Source organism: Apium graveolens, chromosome 10 (assembly GCF_009905375.1).
Source record: "Apium graveolens cultivar Ventura chromosome 10, ASM990537v1, whole genome shotgun sequence".
Classification (NCBI taxonomy): domain Eukaryota; kingdom Viridiplantae; phylum Streptophyta; class Magnoliopsida; order Apiales; family Apiaceae; genus Apium; species Apium graveolens.
In genome coordinates this window covers 176,488,097-176,506,524 of record NC_133656.1, presented here as the reverse complement: position 1 = coordinate 176,506,524, position 18,428 = coordinate 176,488,097, and the positions used below count along the sequence as shown (strand labels likewise).

Genomic DNA, 18,428 nt, shown 5'->3' with positions numbered 1-18,428 from the left:
ACAAAAGTTAATGCCATTCTTTCAAAGAAAAATATTCACCACATTGAACCCCAATTCGGTAGCAGATCACATTCATTATCATAAACAGTCCCCAAGCTAATAGAGATGTGCAGTAGCAAGAGACGAATGAAACTGGTTAACATTGATATACAGATATAAAGATATAATAGCTGTTTGCTTCTCTCGTGTGTTGGTTTTTGTGTAAAAATAACTATGCAACTCTCGAAAATATAAGTCTCGAATTTCTTTTTTCCGCAGCTTAGTCTAAGTCCTACTTTGTATCTGACTAAAAGTTTTAAAAACAGAGTGTGGTTTTAGTTGAAAGAAAGTGACGCTATACATATAAATATTTCTTCATACCGAGCCCACCAGAGATTAAGAGATTACGCTAACAGGGTTCTAAATTTCCCTTCTCAGTGGCAGTTGACATCCTCTACATTTGCATCTTCTGGAGTGTTGCAACCCAAGGCAGCAATGTTAGCAGTAGTTAGAGCTTCGTCAGGGGCCGGCTGACTCTTTTTTGCTTGCAATCCAGTAGACCTTGCAAGATCAATCCATTGCTGCAAAAAATGGATAACAACTAAGCTTGATTAATATTCGTTAATTTAAAGTTGCGAGTATCAGAACCCACATCCTAATATCCTTTCAGCTAAACAACACCAAGAACTGATTTTTACACTTGTATATGGCCCATTCCATCCTACAAACTGTTATAATATCGATCCTCAACATTTCAGCAGTTCAATTCAATTGAAAGTGTCATACAGAAAAGACCCATGTCTAAAAGGTGCCATCATATTCATATTAAGAACAGTAAAGCAACATAAAGGATATCAACTATTAATAATATGGTGTGTCTAACCTGGGTCCCCCAGTAGGAGTTGATAGTTCGGGTAACAAAAGAGAGCATATTTACAAGCAATGTTTGATCAGAAAATTGATCTGAAATTCTATGTTCCACTATTCCGGCAATAACCTGCAATACAAGTGTGACAATTTTTATTAAGACAAGAAAATAACATATGAATTATGCTTTTATGAAAAACATCAGTCATGTTTTCATATGCTTTCTTATATATAGCAAGTAAACCTTCTGCTTTATATACAAATAAAAAACGAAACTGAAAAGTAAGTACAGCAATTGTAGTAGAGATGTAGTAATTAACAATATTTCAATTAATTTTTAATAACTAAAATTGAAGCTTAATAAAAAAAATGAATGAAATTGAAGATTTCCTTATGGTTGGGCCTACAAGGTGGCAGACTAGTTAATATCAAGGTGAAAAACATTTTAAAATGAAGCAAGTGTACGCTTTCAGACCTTTGTATCAGAGATATAACCAAAATCTGATCAACCTAATCGATATCCAAAAACACTTTAACTTTATATAGTTAAATAGAACCTTCTGATAACACCCTGCCCCCATAAGCACCAACAGAATATGTAAACTTGTGCCAAAATTTTGATACTACGATTATTTTTCATTTTTAAGGAAATAAGAAGTGAAGCATTCTCCTCTTTAGTTTCAGTAAGTGACGTAATTTTATAACCAAGCCATCATTATACTAATGGTAACTTATATCAAGCATGATGTTCTAGGCTTCTAGCTCTGTACCTGATACCGGAGATTGGCTGATGTTCCGAGGAAGGCTGCATACACTGCTGCTGATTTGAAGATGGGTGATCTTTTCGTCATTTGATTGTTTGCAAGAGCTGGATTAAGAAATTTGCGCACCATATACAAGATATTGGAGGCAGCCACAGCTCCGATACTAGATACAACACCAACACCGCCAAGTTTCAAGCCACCAATGATAACAGAAGCAACTCTATGACTCAAATTCCAATCCTTCCCAGCAAGACTTTTTTGAAATGCATTATCCGGAATGGAACCAAGAAGACCCTTTAGCGCTTCCATGCTATCAGGTACATTAGTATCATCCGCAAATGAAAGGAATGACAATGTAGGAGCAGGAAGCCATACGGTGAAAAAATCAACCACAATTCCCCTGGTAGTGTCCGTAATAACATAATCAATCTCTTCAAAGAAATTTTCTTTACGTTTCCCATATTGTGCTAAGAGTGTGGTTGTTATTGATATAGATTCTTCTATGGCAAGTCTAGTCAGAAACTTGGGATCCGCCAACAATCTTTCTCTGAAGCCCTGATTAAAGAAAAGCAATGATCAACCTAGAGTTGGTACGAAGTACTGTATTACATTCAATTTCAACTTGAAGTAAAAACAAATGTTGAGTTATCACTTATCAGAAGACATTTGACAGTTTGGCCTTGCAAAAGGGGATTAAAAAAAATACTTTCACCGAAAAACATGGATTATATCATTAAGAAACCAACCATACCTGAAATCGATGAGTAAGTTCTGAAATCATAGGATATTGCTCCAGATCAAAAAAATTCTGCAGAACTTCTGGAGATACAAGCCCAAGATCAAGGCCTCTCTGAAGATCCTGAAAGCAAGTCAAGTTTAATTTATTAATAATCAAGATTTGTCAAATTAAAAACAAAGACATTATATACTACTTCTTAATCCTAATTAAACATATAATTTCCACATATTCCCTGCTTTATTTAATATGCCAAAATTTCTGAAATAATAGAAAAGACAATTATTCCATGTATTAAACCAAATTCGCAGGCTTATATCACTACTTTGGCACCATAGTGCAATACCACTACCAGACGCAACAGATCAATCCAAAAGAGCTAGCAACTTTGGTATAAATTAGTTATTGACTTGTCCTTATAGAGGTCTCAAGCATTTTTATTCTAAACGACCTGGGATGTTACACTAATATAAAGAAGCTAAGATCAATGTTTCCGAAATTCAGAGTGTTGATAGTCCACAAAATTATTGTGTAAAACTATGCCAGAGTACACTTTTATAATACACTTCCAACATTTAGGATGTGGCTAATTTAGATATGGGAGAATAACAGTGTAATTAATAAATACCTAGAAGAACCAAACGAACCTAGTCATAGACTCATAGTTCAAGATGATATTCTACGAGTTCTAACCATAAGGTTATTGCATTAACCAGGACACATACAAAAACCAAAATTTTGTCAAGGAAAGAATTAAAGTCTCTGTATAATTCAGCAACCTCTAAGACAACAAACCTGGGGTAAGGCATCTCTCCTCCTTCCCGCTGCATTCATCACTCGAGCAATTTCAGCACGATCGAAACAATTTCTACTGCAGGGTCTGGCTGCAGAATACCACAAGAAATCAGCTACAGGAACTTCTCCCTCCCTCCGAATATACTGTCTCTCAGGATCAAGTAGTATCACAACTTGCTTATTCTTCTGCATCTTCTTCGAAATCCTTGCTGGCAGCCCAGATCCTCTTGTTCCATAGATAACATGACTTGCGCCTGTCACCACAACTAGCATACCAGAAGGTCCTCCAGCTGAAACAGCTTGTAATATATTTTGAGACATAGTATAATCCTCAATAACTTTGGCTTGTGCAGATAAATATGAGCTTGGACCAAAAGTAGCAGTTGAATTTAAAGAATTTATATCCATAGATGCTCGACGCGAGATGGAGGCAAAGCCAGAGCTAAATCCTGAACCTGCTGGAGGGGCATATTTTTTCCGGTCAGCCTTTGAGAGCCCACGAATACCTTCAGCTTGAACAGTCCTCAGAATCTAACCAAAGGTGAATAGGTGAACTGTGAATAAGCTAGCTGTAGAATAAGTTAACTTTCCGTTCGACTGCCATAAAATTGTACAATTACCTCAATTGGTGTGCCACAAGCAACTAGCCCTACTTGATTATCACGACCATAATTCAGAAGAGGCTCATATTCCTGCCAGCGTTGAGGTGGCCAATGCGGCACAAAAGTCTTCAAGGTTTCCCCAGTAACCCTGCAATCCAATACAAGTCAGACGTTAAGTTTCTGCTACGAAACTGTTATATTCATCTCTTCTGCATTTACAGTTCCACAGGTAGCAGAACTACAATTACTATAAACAAACACTAAAAATATAAAATCAGTTAAAGAATCCAACTTAATAAAAACAGTAGTTTTTCGAATACAAATGAAAATACTAATTGTCAGAAGACCATCTCTTAAGGCCTCAAATGAAGCCACTGAATAGATTAACACATGTCCTTTAACTGCATTATTAGTAATCGCTCCGTTCCATAAAATCAAACAATAAACACAATGCAAAAATATTTCTCACTAGATTAACAAAAAATAAAATGATAATCACAAGTTAAGAAATTTCATTTTCCAACCACATATTTATCCAAATAACACAATGCAGGACTAACATTTCTCATCATCATATTAATGAACAATTGAACGATAATCTCGAACTAAGAAATTTCACCTTCCATCAACAAACTTATCCAATTGTTCCTGCAAATTACACGGAAACGCCTCAAGAGCCAACGAAATCGACCTCTCGGCCTCAACACATTTCTTCCTCAAATTCTTCACAATCTCCAGCTCCAGTTCCCTATCATCACGAACCGGAACTTGCTCCGCTTCACCTAAATACACAATTCTCGCATTCATCAACTTCTCCCACACTTTCGTCTTATCTTTCCCCAACGCCATCGGTTCTCCAATCGCTGAGGCATCGTAAATCCTCGAAGTTATCACCTCCTCCTTCTTCTTCTCCACCGCCACCACCGCCGGAGTCGCCGGATCACTCGCCGCCGGCGCAACACTCTCCGGCAACTTCTCGTCGGCTCTCGCGACGGCCGATTTCAAAACACTAGCTCCGATTGCAATCAACGGCGCTACAATCACGTCTCTCCGTCTCGCAATCGAATCTCTCCGGCGCATATCATCACCACAATCATCAAAGTCACTAATTTTCCCGGCGGAGATGATACTCCGGCGGTGTTTCTTCGTTTTCCTGGTCAAAACACAGCAAAAATCATCGGTACCGGTGTTTCCTCCGGAGAAGACGCAATTCCGGCGATGTTTAGCCGGTGATACGAGCTTAATATCGCCGTCGGAGTGTTGCCGGAAGTCAAAGTCCGGCAGTGAACAGTTATATATGTAATGAGGAGAAAGGTAAAGATGTAAATTGAAGTGAACTGGTTGAGAAACGAGTCCTCGGGAAGTGTGAAGTTTCATTTCCGAGTTTCAGATAAGAAAATAGAAATGTTTACGTACAAAATCTGTGTAAATAAAAGTGATTTTCTGACGTGGATAATATTAATTTTATTATTGGCTACGATCGGTTGTGAGCTTGTGGCTGGTGTGATATTAACGTGGAGCTTGTGTGGCATCATGTGTACATTCTTATTTTTGTTTGTGGAGTTTTAGTTTTCGACCATATTTATTTTTTCTTTACATGTCAGTTTGTTTTTATTTGTGAATTTTGGCTCGTTTTAAGAAGTTGAAACTTGATATCCAGTGGCAGTTGATTTTATTTTCGTTTATAAAATAGTGAATTGTTTATCTTTAAATTTAAAGTCATGCTACAGAAGAGATGGGTTCAAGGGCCATAAGTACCCAACATTCAACCTTCAAAATTTAATATTATATTTATTAACATAAATTGGCGTAGGAATTCCCTCCGTCCCGTTCATTTTTTTACGTTTATTTTTTGCATGTAATATCGTATAATTGTATAATATTTTTTTGAATAAAAATTTAATGTTTAAATTTTTATTCAATAAAAAAAATTTAAAAAGATATTATGCAACTATATGATATTTGAAATGCGTGCAAAAAATAGACGGGGAGAAATGAATGGGAGTGAGAGAGTACTTAAAAAAGTAGTAATATTTAAGTGATGGTTGAATATGAAACAGTGAAATAAGGTGAAGAAAGTGTAAAAGAAATTGCAACTTAAAAAGTTGATGTTCGAATTTAGCAATTTAATGGCTCAAGGTTATATTTGTTAAGCCACTGAAATGTTAAACAAGTGCTTACAATAGCTTAGAGCTATGTTTTAGCTTTTGTTTCTTTACGAGAAAGTCTAAAGTTCGAGTTCTACTTCGAATGTTACCTTAACTGAAATATGATAAGAGTTGTTCTTTTTAGGAGGTCATGGGTTCACCTTCTACTTCAAATGCTATTGTAACTTAAGTACCGTAAGAGTTCCTTTTCTGTCAAGTACTAGAATTTTGTGCTGATGATTAGAAGCAGCAGGATGATCAGGCCTAAATTTTTTACCTGACAAAAGAGATCAATGAATTGCCTAAGCATGCAGAAAGTCTTGTGACAAATGCAACTGTAGAGACTGAGCATTTAGATACAAAAGATCAGCTGACTGAAGAAAATGTAATGCGACAAGCAAATGCTTCCCTGGAAGGAAAACCCTGGGGATTAAAGGAGAAAGTTTTTCGGAAAAGAGCAACGGAAACTTAATCAAGATGAGGTTCAATTGACTGAGGAGAGTATCATGCCTCGTGACCAAGAAATTGCCACAACCAAAGTCAGATGAAGTCTATCCAGAAAAACTAAAAAACACTCTAACACTGCATACTCAGGGAGTGGAACTCAGTATACTTGCCTGTTTGCAAATTTCCTATGGCTACATTAGAAAAATAATGTGAATGCACATTTCCTATGGATCCATTATGTCAGTACCTAACTACAGGTTGGAAAAAAAAAGGGAACTCAATGCATTATCCATTCTCATTTGTTTTGGTTTCAACTTTTAACCCAAGATATATGAACTCCGGAACTCGTACATTTAAATGTTAGAGAGGGGGCGCCAAAATGCAGTTTGAACTGTTACAACTTACAACATAACTAACAACAATGCAGAGTAGGTCTAATAAATTGTGTGTTTTTTAGGATTGACCAGAAGCATGGAGTACTATGATGTACCAATTACATTAATAAATAGACGATAAAGAAGTGAAGCAAATAAAACAACATGTATTCCAGCTAACCCAGTGATTAGATAAGGTACCCATTTTAAATGTTTTGTATACACTAAGAAGAAGCTCGCACTGAAAGCAATCATTGTAGTAACTGAGATGAAAAGTGTCAAGTGCCCAACCATCAATCTTAGTGGTAAAGATGTTGGTTATTAATCTGAATCTGTTTTGTTTAATTTATTTTGTGTTATGTCCAGTCGTGGTATTGGACTAGGTGTCTGCAATTCTAGTTATTTGAATAAGTCTACAGAGACGTGGAGATTTCTTAGGAGCATTAGAAAGTAGTCGTTTATTTTAGAGTTGTAACAGGAGATCAGTTACTTGGCTCCTGGTTTTTAGGTGTTACATGTTCTGCCTTCTATTTATGTGTATTCAGTTTCATAAATAAAATCAACACTTAGAGTGCATGTTTTGTTCTTCTTAGTTTACACTTAATACTGACATATTGAGTTAAACTTTATCTGAGCTAATTCTTACAAAAGACACCAAAAAAATCTCTTTCGCTGTAAGAATGAACAATGATATAGCGTCTTTTATTACAAACATCATGAAAGAACTTTTATGTTGGAATAGTAGATGCCCGCTGTTCTGATCGTTGCCACCTGGTAAAGTTAAAGCTGTTGCAAACATGATTGTGGCTATAAGGGCTGCAACAACCATACACTGAGCTGCTGTTTCCTTCATCCATCTTTCCCCTTGATTCCTCAACTCTACATGCTCCTCGAAATTTTTTTGGATAGTTTTGCCTTGTTTATTCCTCATTTTTCTTACATGAGGATGGACCACAGTTTCTGCTTCCTAAGAAAAATGTCATTTATAAACTTGGAGGAATAGCATTTACGCTATGAAAAAATTGGGTGGGGAAAGAAGAAAATTATAAACAAAAAAACAAATTCTACAGTAGCAAAAAGTAGAAATGAGAAGACGCAGAGAAACATTGCACGGACAGATTAAATACTTCAACTCGACTATCTACTGGCTTCATGCCAGCTAAGTGTAGTATAATATTGTCATTTGTGTCCCTAAAAGAAGTTACAAGGTATCTCATTGAGCCTATTTCGTATAACAGATTGTAGACACTCTTTTGATGATGAGAAACTACAACATGGAAAACTCTTTTGAGAATGATATCCAGTGAATATATCAACAAACTTAGCAGCAGGGTGGTTGCTTTCTCTAACTTTTAATATCCGTAGAGGTCCTCTAATTATGTTCCATATGTCATCATCCCTCAGTTTAACAACCTCTCCCCAGATCTTCTGGACTATTTCAAGTGCTTGACATTTCTTCACACCAGGTCCTAGTTTCTATCCAGGAAGTACTATGAAAAGATATCAATTATTCAGGGGTAGTTACATAAGTTTTTTTTGGTTAAGCCGACAGTTATATATATTGCATATGCATGCCATATATGACATAGAATGGGTCCATTTTATTTTTTATTAGGAAGGTAATTTCTTTTCTCAATATGTACCCATATTACATTTAAAAGGCTAACCAGGAAGATATACACATGAACCGAAATTAGGAGCATGGGGATACTGCTGAAGAGGTATTGGTACATTAATAGATTTATTTTTATGCGAGTTGAGTTCCCCTTGAGCTGGGGAGTTTGAACTATTGGTTCCTGCCATTTCTCTTCCTGATGCTACAGTATAGAATTAATTAAGGTTACGAGTGATAGCTTTAGAGATATAATACGAACATAAAACTTTATTACAATTATTTAGGAATTTATTGAGAGTTTGTTGGACAAGAAACGAAATCGCGAAATAGAGTGAGTTTTTGTAAAAATATCAACAATTTGAAGCGAAGAAGGAACAAAAGGTAATGAGATAGTGTCTTGCAGCAGATGATGGCGAGTAAGATGACAGTCTCAATATGTTTAGTGCGCTCACGAAATACCGAATTACGTGTAATATGAATTGAACTCTTATTATCACAATATAATGGGGTGGAACTAGGAAGGCTAACACCTAAATCTGCAAGTAAGCGACGTAACCAAACAATCTCACAAATAATAGAAGCCATGACACGATACTCAGCTTCTGAAGACGATCTCGAAACAACATCTTGTTTCTTACTCTTCCATGAAATAAGAGAATCACCAAGAAAAATACAAGAACCTGTTGTGGATTTACGATCCTCGGGATCACCAGCCCAATCAGCATCATTATAAGCACGCAATTCTAAAGATGAGTGAGAAAGAACATAAGACTCTGAAACTGAGTCCCACGAAGATACCTGAGAATACGAAGAACTGCAGCCCAGTGTATGGTAGTAGGAAAAGTGACAAACTGACTAACTATATGAACATCATGTGCAATATCCAGACAAGTAACAGTGAGATAAACAAGACTACCAACAATTGCGTGATATAAAGTGGGATCTGTTATGGGAAGACCATCAGATGGAGAATATCTAGCATTCATCTCTAAAAGAGTTTCCACGGTCTTGTTATCAGTAAGACGTGCACGGTCAAGCAAATCAACCATATACTTAGATTGATTCAAAAGATACCCCTTTAGTGAGCTAGCAACTTCAATTCCCAAAAGGTAACGGAGCAAACCCAAATCTTTCATAGCAAAATAACGAGCCAACTTACATTTCAATGACTCAATACCATCACAATCATCACCAGTAATAATCATATTATTGTTGGAGGAATTTCGTAACAACACGAAATCGAATGTTGCTAGAATAGTAGAGCCTAATTTGAATGAATGTGGTTGTTTTATGGATTAGGGTTTGTAGAAAAATAGAGTGTCTGGACTTGGGAGGTGTCTCGATTTGTCTCGTATATCGGATCTCTTTTGCCAAGATGCCTGCGTACAGGTTTATATTGGATCAAGTCTACGCAGTTCTGTGAAATTTGAGCTTATCCCTTAGAGACTTTAGTGAAAATTTTGCTAATATGGTAATTACTGATTTTATCTGATTTAATATGAGCGTTGTGATATCTTCGTGATTTGAAAGATTTTGTTGAGAGATATTTTCTGTTATTGATTTATTGAGATTGATTATTTCCTTGCTTCAGAGAGAGGATAACTTGGGTCTTAAGTATTTAAATATTAATCAAATTAATATTTAATAAATTACGGGATCATTATAAGTATAAGTTATGCCAAAACGTGGCATAACAACTACCCCCCAGTTCTTTAGGGTAGCTTGCTGCAGTGGAGAATTAAGCATTCTTCGATCACCAAAACAACTCAAAATCAGATGTTAGTACATAACATGGAGCAACTCCGTACTCAAAATAATTATGCAAACTCACGTACAAGAACATGCAAGATTCTATATATATATATATATAGATAGATTCCTTATTTGTGACTGTGCGAGCACAAATTTATAAATCCATTGCGAACATTATTGTTAAGTTGGACTTTGGCGTACGCACTCTTCAAGAAAATATAGAAGCGGATTGTAAAATAGGATTGTTAAGGTGAACTACTAGTATTATCTGAATGTAACAAGATCAACAAACAAGCCTTCAGCATAAGATATGGTGGAACTCCCGACATTCAATCTCTTTCCATACTTGAGATAAGGTGGAACTACCAACCTTCAATCTCTTTCCATACTTGAGATAAGGTGAGCTCGCACCTTCAATATTTCCATTTGTAATCTTTCTGCCTATCTAGGCGTAAGGTGTCAACAATAAACAAGTTTACAATCCGTAGTTTATATCCTTTCAAGTGATTGCCTCAACTACCCAACTTAGCAATTCCAATTCACAAATTTAAAAATATTTTTCGACATGTATGTATTACCACGACAATATATGCAAAATATTTTAAATACAATTCAATCATAATAAATATGCCAATTTAAAATTATCGCGATATTTATTTTTCCTAAAAATAATGCTCTTTTTTAAAATATTTTCCTCAAAATTATACATCTTGCATAAATATTATATTTTTCAGAAAGATGCAGCTCGTACAATCTTTTAAAAATATAAAAAAATCTCAAAAATAAATATTTCGTACGATATTTTCCAAAATATATGTGTCTCCCACGCTTCAGGTCTCACATGTAATTTTACAATCATAAAAACATGTGAATCTCACGAATTTTAATATTGAATATTTAAAACATAATATTTATGTGTGCATCATATAATATTTAATCGCTGAACTAAATTAACAGAAAAATGATTTTTATCTTTATTTTTCGTTTCGGGCAGGCTGTGAATTTTTGAGTGCCGACATTTTTCTATTCTGTGCTTCTGCCTTCTGTGCTCCTTACTGTTCCTCAACTTTTTATCCATTTTTTCCGGTCCCACAATCTCTGTATGAGTATAAATTTTTCATTCTTTTTACTCTACGATTGCTTTTTTGTTTTCAATTCTCCTCCTGCTTCTAGTCTCGCATGGCCCCGCCATTTTGCTTAATTCATCCGCGTGCCAAAAACTTCTTTAGTATTTCGACGTGTCTTGTTCACCCCTGGACGACGGGACTGACTAGCTTTTGATATTTTTTTATTGTACCGCCTGGATCCGTCCGAATTGTAGGCCGTATTGCAGCTATGTTGGACAGTCACCGCCACTGAATTATATATATTTTTTATGTTGTCATGTTGTTTCTTCATCGAGTTTTGACAGCCACCAACATCGACCCCCCGAGTTTTTAACCCAAAGTCTTTATCCCCTAAACCAGTGTGTTTAATTTTTCGAATATTATCTGTCCTCCACAAATAATAAGCCCTTCCTTCTAGCACCAAATATTGTTGGAAGAATATCGTAACAACAAGAAACCGGAGGTTGTTGGAATAGTAGAGCCGAATTTGTATGAATGTGACTGTTTTAGGGATTAGGGTTTGTAAAAAAATAGAGTGGCTGGACTTGGAAGTTGTCTCGATTTGTCTCGTATATCGGATCCCTTTTTCCAAGATGTCTGCGTACAAATTTATATTGGATCAATTCTACGCAGTTATGTGAAATTTGACCTTATCCCAAAGAGACTTTAGGGATAAGTTTCGTTAATATGGTAATTGTTGATTTTATTTGATTTAATCTGAGCGTTGTGATATCTTCGTGATTTAAAAGATATTGTTGAGAGATATTTTCTGCTATTGATTTATTGAGATTGATTATTTCCTCGTTTTGGAGAGGGGATAACTTGGGCCTTAAGTAATTAAATATTAATCAAAATTAATAATTAATAAATTATGGAATCATTAAAAGTATTAGCTATGCCAAAATGTGGCATAACACATATCACCAACATATAAAGATACTAAGTTACGACCAACACTCGTAGATCGTACAAAAAGAGTAGAATCATGATTACTAGGATAAAAACTAAGTGAATAAAGTACAGTAGAAAACTTCTCAAACCAACAACAAGATGATTGACGAAGACCATAAATAGATTTATGAAGTCTGAAGACATAACCTGGTTGATGCGAAAGACCGGGAGGAGGTGTCGTATAAAATTTCTCGTGAAGATCACCATACAAGAATGCATTCTTAACATTCATCTGAAATATTTTCCACTTACGAACAGAATCCACTGGAATCAAAGTACGAATAGTCGTTATCTTTGCAACAGGCGCAAAGGTCTCTTCATAGTCCAAGCCATACACTCGAGAGTAACCTTTATCAACAAGTCGAACCTTATAACACTCAACAGATCCATCAGATTTTGTCTTAATTTTATATACCCAACGACAACCAATTGCATGTTTTCCTGGAGGTAATGGGACTAAATCTCATGTATGAGTTTGATGTAAAGAAGTAAGTTCCCCGATTGTAGCATTCTTCCATAAAGGATCATGAACAACCTCTCTATATGATGCAGACTCAGATAAATGGTGAACAGAAGTAACGAATGAAGCAAAAGATGGGAAATAAGATGAACAAGCAAAATCAGGCAGTTGGGTGGACTTACGTATGAGTAGACTGCCGAACTGGTGGAGGAGTCGAACTTTCGGTAGACGATTGAGTGGGAGGAGAATCTGAAATCTCTGGTGACGATTGACTGGTTGTAGAAGCAGGTGGAGACGCCGGAGTCTGAGATGTAGATGTAGAAGTCGGCGGAGATGTGGGAGTTTGAGATGTAGATGCCCCTTGAACTAAGTATTAGAAGTTGTGGTTGAAGCATCCTCAATGTTCGTGTCAAAAGGATCAATATGAATAAGCTCTTCATGTATCATATGATGCAAACTAACAGGAATAGAGAAAAATGGAATATGCTCCATAAAGTAAACATGCCGAGAAACATACAAATTTTTACTAACCGGGTCAAAATAACAATATCCTTTCTGGATAACACCATAGCCCAAAGATACACCTAAAACAGACTTAGTAGATAATTTACTACGCTCAACCTGTGGTTTAAGAACAAAGAAGGTACAACTGAAGACACGCAACAAAGCATAATCAGGCACTTCATCATATAATTTATCAAAAGGTGACAAACCAGAATTTTGAGCAGTTGAAATTCGGTTAATCACATAAACAGTAGTAAGAAGTGCTTCACCCTAAAATACACCTGGAACATCAGCCGATAACCAAAATGAGAGAGTTGTTTTAACAAGATGATGATATTTTCTTTCAGCAACACCGTTCTGTTGAGGAGTGTTAGTACATGAGGTTTGACATATAGTCCCATCAGAAGCAAGAAAGCGATAAAAAGCGTTAGAGCTGTATTCACCTCCCAAATCACAACGAAAACATTTAATGACAGGTTTATGTTGAGTTATTATGTGAGCTCTAAAATTTTTAAAAATATTCAAAAAATCAGACCTACACTTCATAAGATAAATTCACGTATAACCAGTGAAATCATCATTAAACGAAACATAATATCTAGATCCTTCTTTTATAGGAATAGAAGCAGGTCCCACATAAGAATGCATAATATCAAATAGAGCAAGAGAATACGTAACACTTTTATGAAAAGGTAAAGCAGCACATTTCGCTAATTTACAACCGCTGTCAGAAATATCATGAGATTTTAATTGTCCCAAGGCTCTTGTTGAAATTAAAAATTATAAATGAGATTGAGAAATATGACCTAAACGAGCATGCCATAGGTAGAAGTCAGAAGATGAATCACTCAGACGAAAAGAGGATAAATCAACACTAGGAATTCCCACAACAAATATATTGTGTGCTTCCAAAACATAAAGTCCTCCATTCTTACGACCTTTCCCAATTACCTTTTGAGATCTCGGATCCATAACACAACAAGTAATAGAAGAAAAAGTAACCAAGTAACCTGACTAACCGAAACAAGATTTAACTTGAGAATCGGAATCTAATAAAAATCAAAAAGAGACACCGCTGGGGTAACTAAAGAACCAACATCTCGTAACGGTATATATTGGGTAATGAATACAATACAGGGGGGTGAATGTGTTTTTGATTAATTTTAAGCTTTTTGAACTATTATGGAAGTGGTGAACAAAGTAGTCTAACTTGTAGAGATAATATGTTTCAACAGTAATAATAAAACATGCACATGAACACACTATCTTTCAAAACTCACTTAATTTTATATTAAAATCAAGTATGTCTTGCTACAAATTTATGGGTTCTTTGTTGATAAAAAATTTAGCTTCTTTCTTGAGAGAGTTACAAGATTATTGGATCTATTTTGTTACTTCTAAAACAAAGCATCAAGTGTTTACTTTATAGAACAGTAAACACAGGTTTTATACAGCATGCAATAGCATGTACTAAACCCTACTTTAAATTAATCAAAACTTTCTAATTCTGGCTTAGTATATCTTTGCAAATCGTGCATGTCTGTGACTTTACTTTGTTAGTTAATCTTGGTCTTTGATCTTGTACTCTTTAAGCTGCTTTTTATAGACTTTTCAACTCAGTGATTGATTTGTTTATTGATTGATAATCTTGGATATTTAATTGGTCTGCATTCTGTACTTGAGTTTTATATCGAGATCTACAGTTTGATATATAGAGAACTCGACATCTCGATAAGTATAATGGCTTATCGAGATATCTTATTACTCTATAGTTGTATTGACTTATCGAAGTCTCTGAGTTCTCTATAAGAGAATTTGGCTTGTCGAGATCTCTGGATTTCTACATTTGGAAAAGACTTGTCGATATCTCTAAAATCTCTATAGGCATATTGACTTATCGATATCTCTGAGATCTCAAGTGAAAATTTGACTTGTCGATATCTTCAATCTTCACATCTTCAATTTGACTTGTCGATATATCTGAATTCTTTATTGCAGAAATGACTTGTCGATATCTCCAATCTTCATATCTTCATTTGACTTGTCGATATCTCTGAGACTTCTCTATAAGCCGATTTTGACTTGTCGATAAGTCATTCTAGAGTTCTCGAATGACTTCTCTATAAGACTTAATCCGCGACTTGTAGATTTCTTGACTTAAAATGTTTTTCCCAAAACAAATTTATTCAACTCCAAGCTTCTTCACATTGTCTCTGAGGCATGATCTTCATGATCTTCTTCCAAAGTTTATTCTTAGGCTTGAGACTGTTTACAGAAAAATACTCTAGTCTACTCTATTTACACTTTTATAGACTTAAGTGATACAATACAAAATGCATACTTAGATTATCATACAACTTAATTAGGGCTGTCAATTTGACCTAATCTTGTTATAGTACAGGCATGTCTTGCACAACAATATCCCCCAATTTGTGAGAAAATTGCTTATCACAAATTCATGTCTGGTAACAAGACTAACCCCAAGCTACAATGAACAATACACATTACATAAAAAATTGACAGAAGTACAATATTTAACATTGAGTGGTTATGGAAGTTTTAACAAGTGCATTCATTACATAAAATCCTCATAGTCTGGCTCCTTTCGAATGAGATCCTTAAGAGTTACTAACACTTCAAGTTCTTCTATAATTTCAGTTCCTCTTAGAGCTTCCACAAGCTCGAGCCACTCATATAATGAATAACCATTTAAGTAACCAGCTCTAAATCTGGAGAATCTGCCAACCTTTATATTCAGAAAATGTTCATCTTTGGAAAGTCTGTTCATCCCTTTTGCTTTAAGCTCATTTGATCTTTTCTCAATTCTTGCAAGTTCTTTTGCATACTTCCAATCTCTTTCTTCCTTTTCAGCCTTTGCCCTTACATTTCTCTCATCCCTTTCTTCCACCCATACACAAAATACAGCTTTCCAGGCCCTTGTGACTGTATCCATATCCTTCATCAAACTGATCACTCTTTTGAATTCTATGGTTGAAAGTGTGTCCATTAGATTACTTCCAAGTAAAGTGAAAGAACCATCATCATAATATATTATGATTTCTGTATAGGATACAACCCAGACTCTGACTATTTCTTCAGCTAGCTATTGAAAGTACTCTTCATCCGTGAGGCACCAATTTAGTGGCAGAAAGACAGATTGATCATAATAATTCCAGAGAGATCTCTCAGTAACTTACATCTTCTTTGTTTTCTCCCAACAGATTTAAAGTGAATCTTGGTTGGTGGTTTAAATGAAGGTAGGTTTGAAATTTTTTTAGGCTAGTTTGGCTGGTAGTGATTGGAATTTTGAGAAGAGAGTTTGCAGTTGGCTAGTAAAAAAAATTTGTCTTTGAGGTTAAAGATGGTCGAGTGTTTGAGCTAAAAGGTTTAGTTGGCTGAGTCTGATTGATTTGGATTTATAGGGTTTGTTTATGTGGTTCTGAGCCATCTTGCATTTTCTTCCTTCTCCTATCTTCTCCTATTTTCTTGTCATCATTTTTCTTCTCATCTTGCTTCCGGTCATTGCTGTCAGTTGCTCTTGAAGATTGACTTGGATTTGATCTAGAACGTTTTTACTCATCATGCTTTTGCTCATCATCATCCTTATCATCTTTTGAATTATTTATTTTTAGATTTGGCAACATGGTATCAGTATTCTGTAGATACCTTTCCAGAATCCTTATCATCTCCTCATCCTCATCATTCTTGTTCCTTTTGTACTTTAGATCAGACTGTAGAGTCATGATCAACCTCATGTTTGATTTGACACAGTTCCTGTGAATAATGAGCTGTTTGTATTGTTTGGTTGTTGGACAGATGTAGGCCACCCCTTTGTTTGGATATAGATAGGCTTCAGGAAAAGCTGCTATCTGTGCATTTTTGAGCTCTTTTAGCAGCTGGGTGTCCTCTGGAATGACTGGATTTACTCTGTCAATCATTATATCCAGCTTAGATGCTCTTAAGGTTTTGAGATTTGGACACCTGGAGACATGTGTCCACACCGCCATTATTGATATTTACAACAATCCTTTTCTCCAAATAATTATCGATTTTCACAACCACTGCCATAATGAAGTTGATATTCTTGGCCAATGCTCTTTTATAGGTGATGTAGTTGTTTTGAAGAGACATCCTCAGGACTGCAAGAAGTTCACTGAATTCTTGATCTTGATTTGGTCCTTCTGCAACCTTGTTTAGTCTGTCTTTTCCCACATCTTTGAATGGTTGAGCTTGTGAAGAACTTTGGCCATGCTGAGTTGATATAATAGGCTCCTTAGATTTACAAGCATCCTTGGATTGTTGAATCCTAACTTCTATCTCCCCCTTAGGCTTGTTGACATGTATGATTAGGGGAGTTGATATTTCTGGCCTTACATTTTCAGGAAATGAGGGCAATGGTATATTGAGCTTCCCCATGATGGCTCCCAAAGTCACAGTATTCTGTATTTGGAGATACTTATGAGATTTTACCAGGTTTTGATATCTGTTTATTGACTTTACACCAAGGATGTGAGAGCATGTACTTGTGCACTAAGTGAGTCATTGGAAGTTTGGAGAGAAGACATTTGCTATTGAAGTTCTTGAATTTGCAGGTTAGATGAGGATTGAGATGTGGAGGAAGTAGAGACCCCAAAAGTATCCTGCACAGCCTTTTTAATTTCTTCCATGAGCAAGGCTGAAGGAGTGTATCTTCTAGAGTGCATCTGATCCAGCTTCAGTCTTGTGTCATTGGAGTGAGTGATATGGTCCTGGACTTGGTTGTGCAGAGCTACAAATAAGGTTCTAAGATTATTGACACTTGAGTCCACTTCACTTAGATCATATCTTGTCGTTTGATTAGTAAAGATTTTGAATTTATTTTTGAAATCTGTTTGTGAAGGGATGATTTGGTCCCTCTTTTCTCTAACCATCTTCATGATTTTATCCTGATGCCCAGTCAAAGTAATTTGAAGTGCTTTTCCAAAGTTGTGGAAAGCTTTAATTTGAGCTTTATATACTTCATTAAATGCATCATAAACTTCTTGAGGAGATAAAGATCTGGCATTGCTCCCCAAGATAGTTACGTAATCCTCCCTGAATTGAGCTAATACAGCATCTATTTCAATTGAAAAGTCCTTGTCCAACCATGCATCACAATTTGCATCCTGATCAGCTTCATTAACAATATTGGCTTGTTGAGCTTCAACATCTCTCTAGTAGGAAAGCATGATGGCCTGGTAGTCTTGGTTTGACATGTTGAATTTGAGAAGCTGCTGTGATATTTGTGCAAGGCCATCAAGTTGATCAATTACTAGATCATCAATAGTGGAGGGTTGAGCTGATGTTACTT

General features: G+C 35.8%; 1 protein-coding gene across 1 annotated transcript; it reads right to left on the bottom strand.

Annotated features, from left to right (window-relative positions):
• Positions 1 to 121: 121 nt before the first annotated feature.
• LOC141690246 (protein RETICULATA-RELATED 5, chloroplastic-like) lies at positions 122 to 5,145 on the bottom strand. The gene is made up of 7 exons (XM_074494946.1): positions 4,363 to 5,145; positions 3,762 to 3,891; positions 3,142 to 3,672; positions 2,362 to 2,469; positions 1,617 to 2,165; positions 863 to 976; positions 122 to 560 (listed from the first exon to the last, which is right to left on the bottom strand). Exons 1-7 carry the CDS (start codon positions 5,118 to 5,120, stop codon positions 414 to 416), a joined length of 2,337 nt encoding a protein of 778 aa, XP_074351047.1. The 5' UTR covers positions 5,121 to 5,145; the 3' UTR covers positions 122 to 413.
• Between the last annotated feature and the right edge of the window lie 13,283 nt (positions 5,146 to 18,428).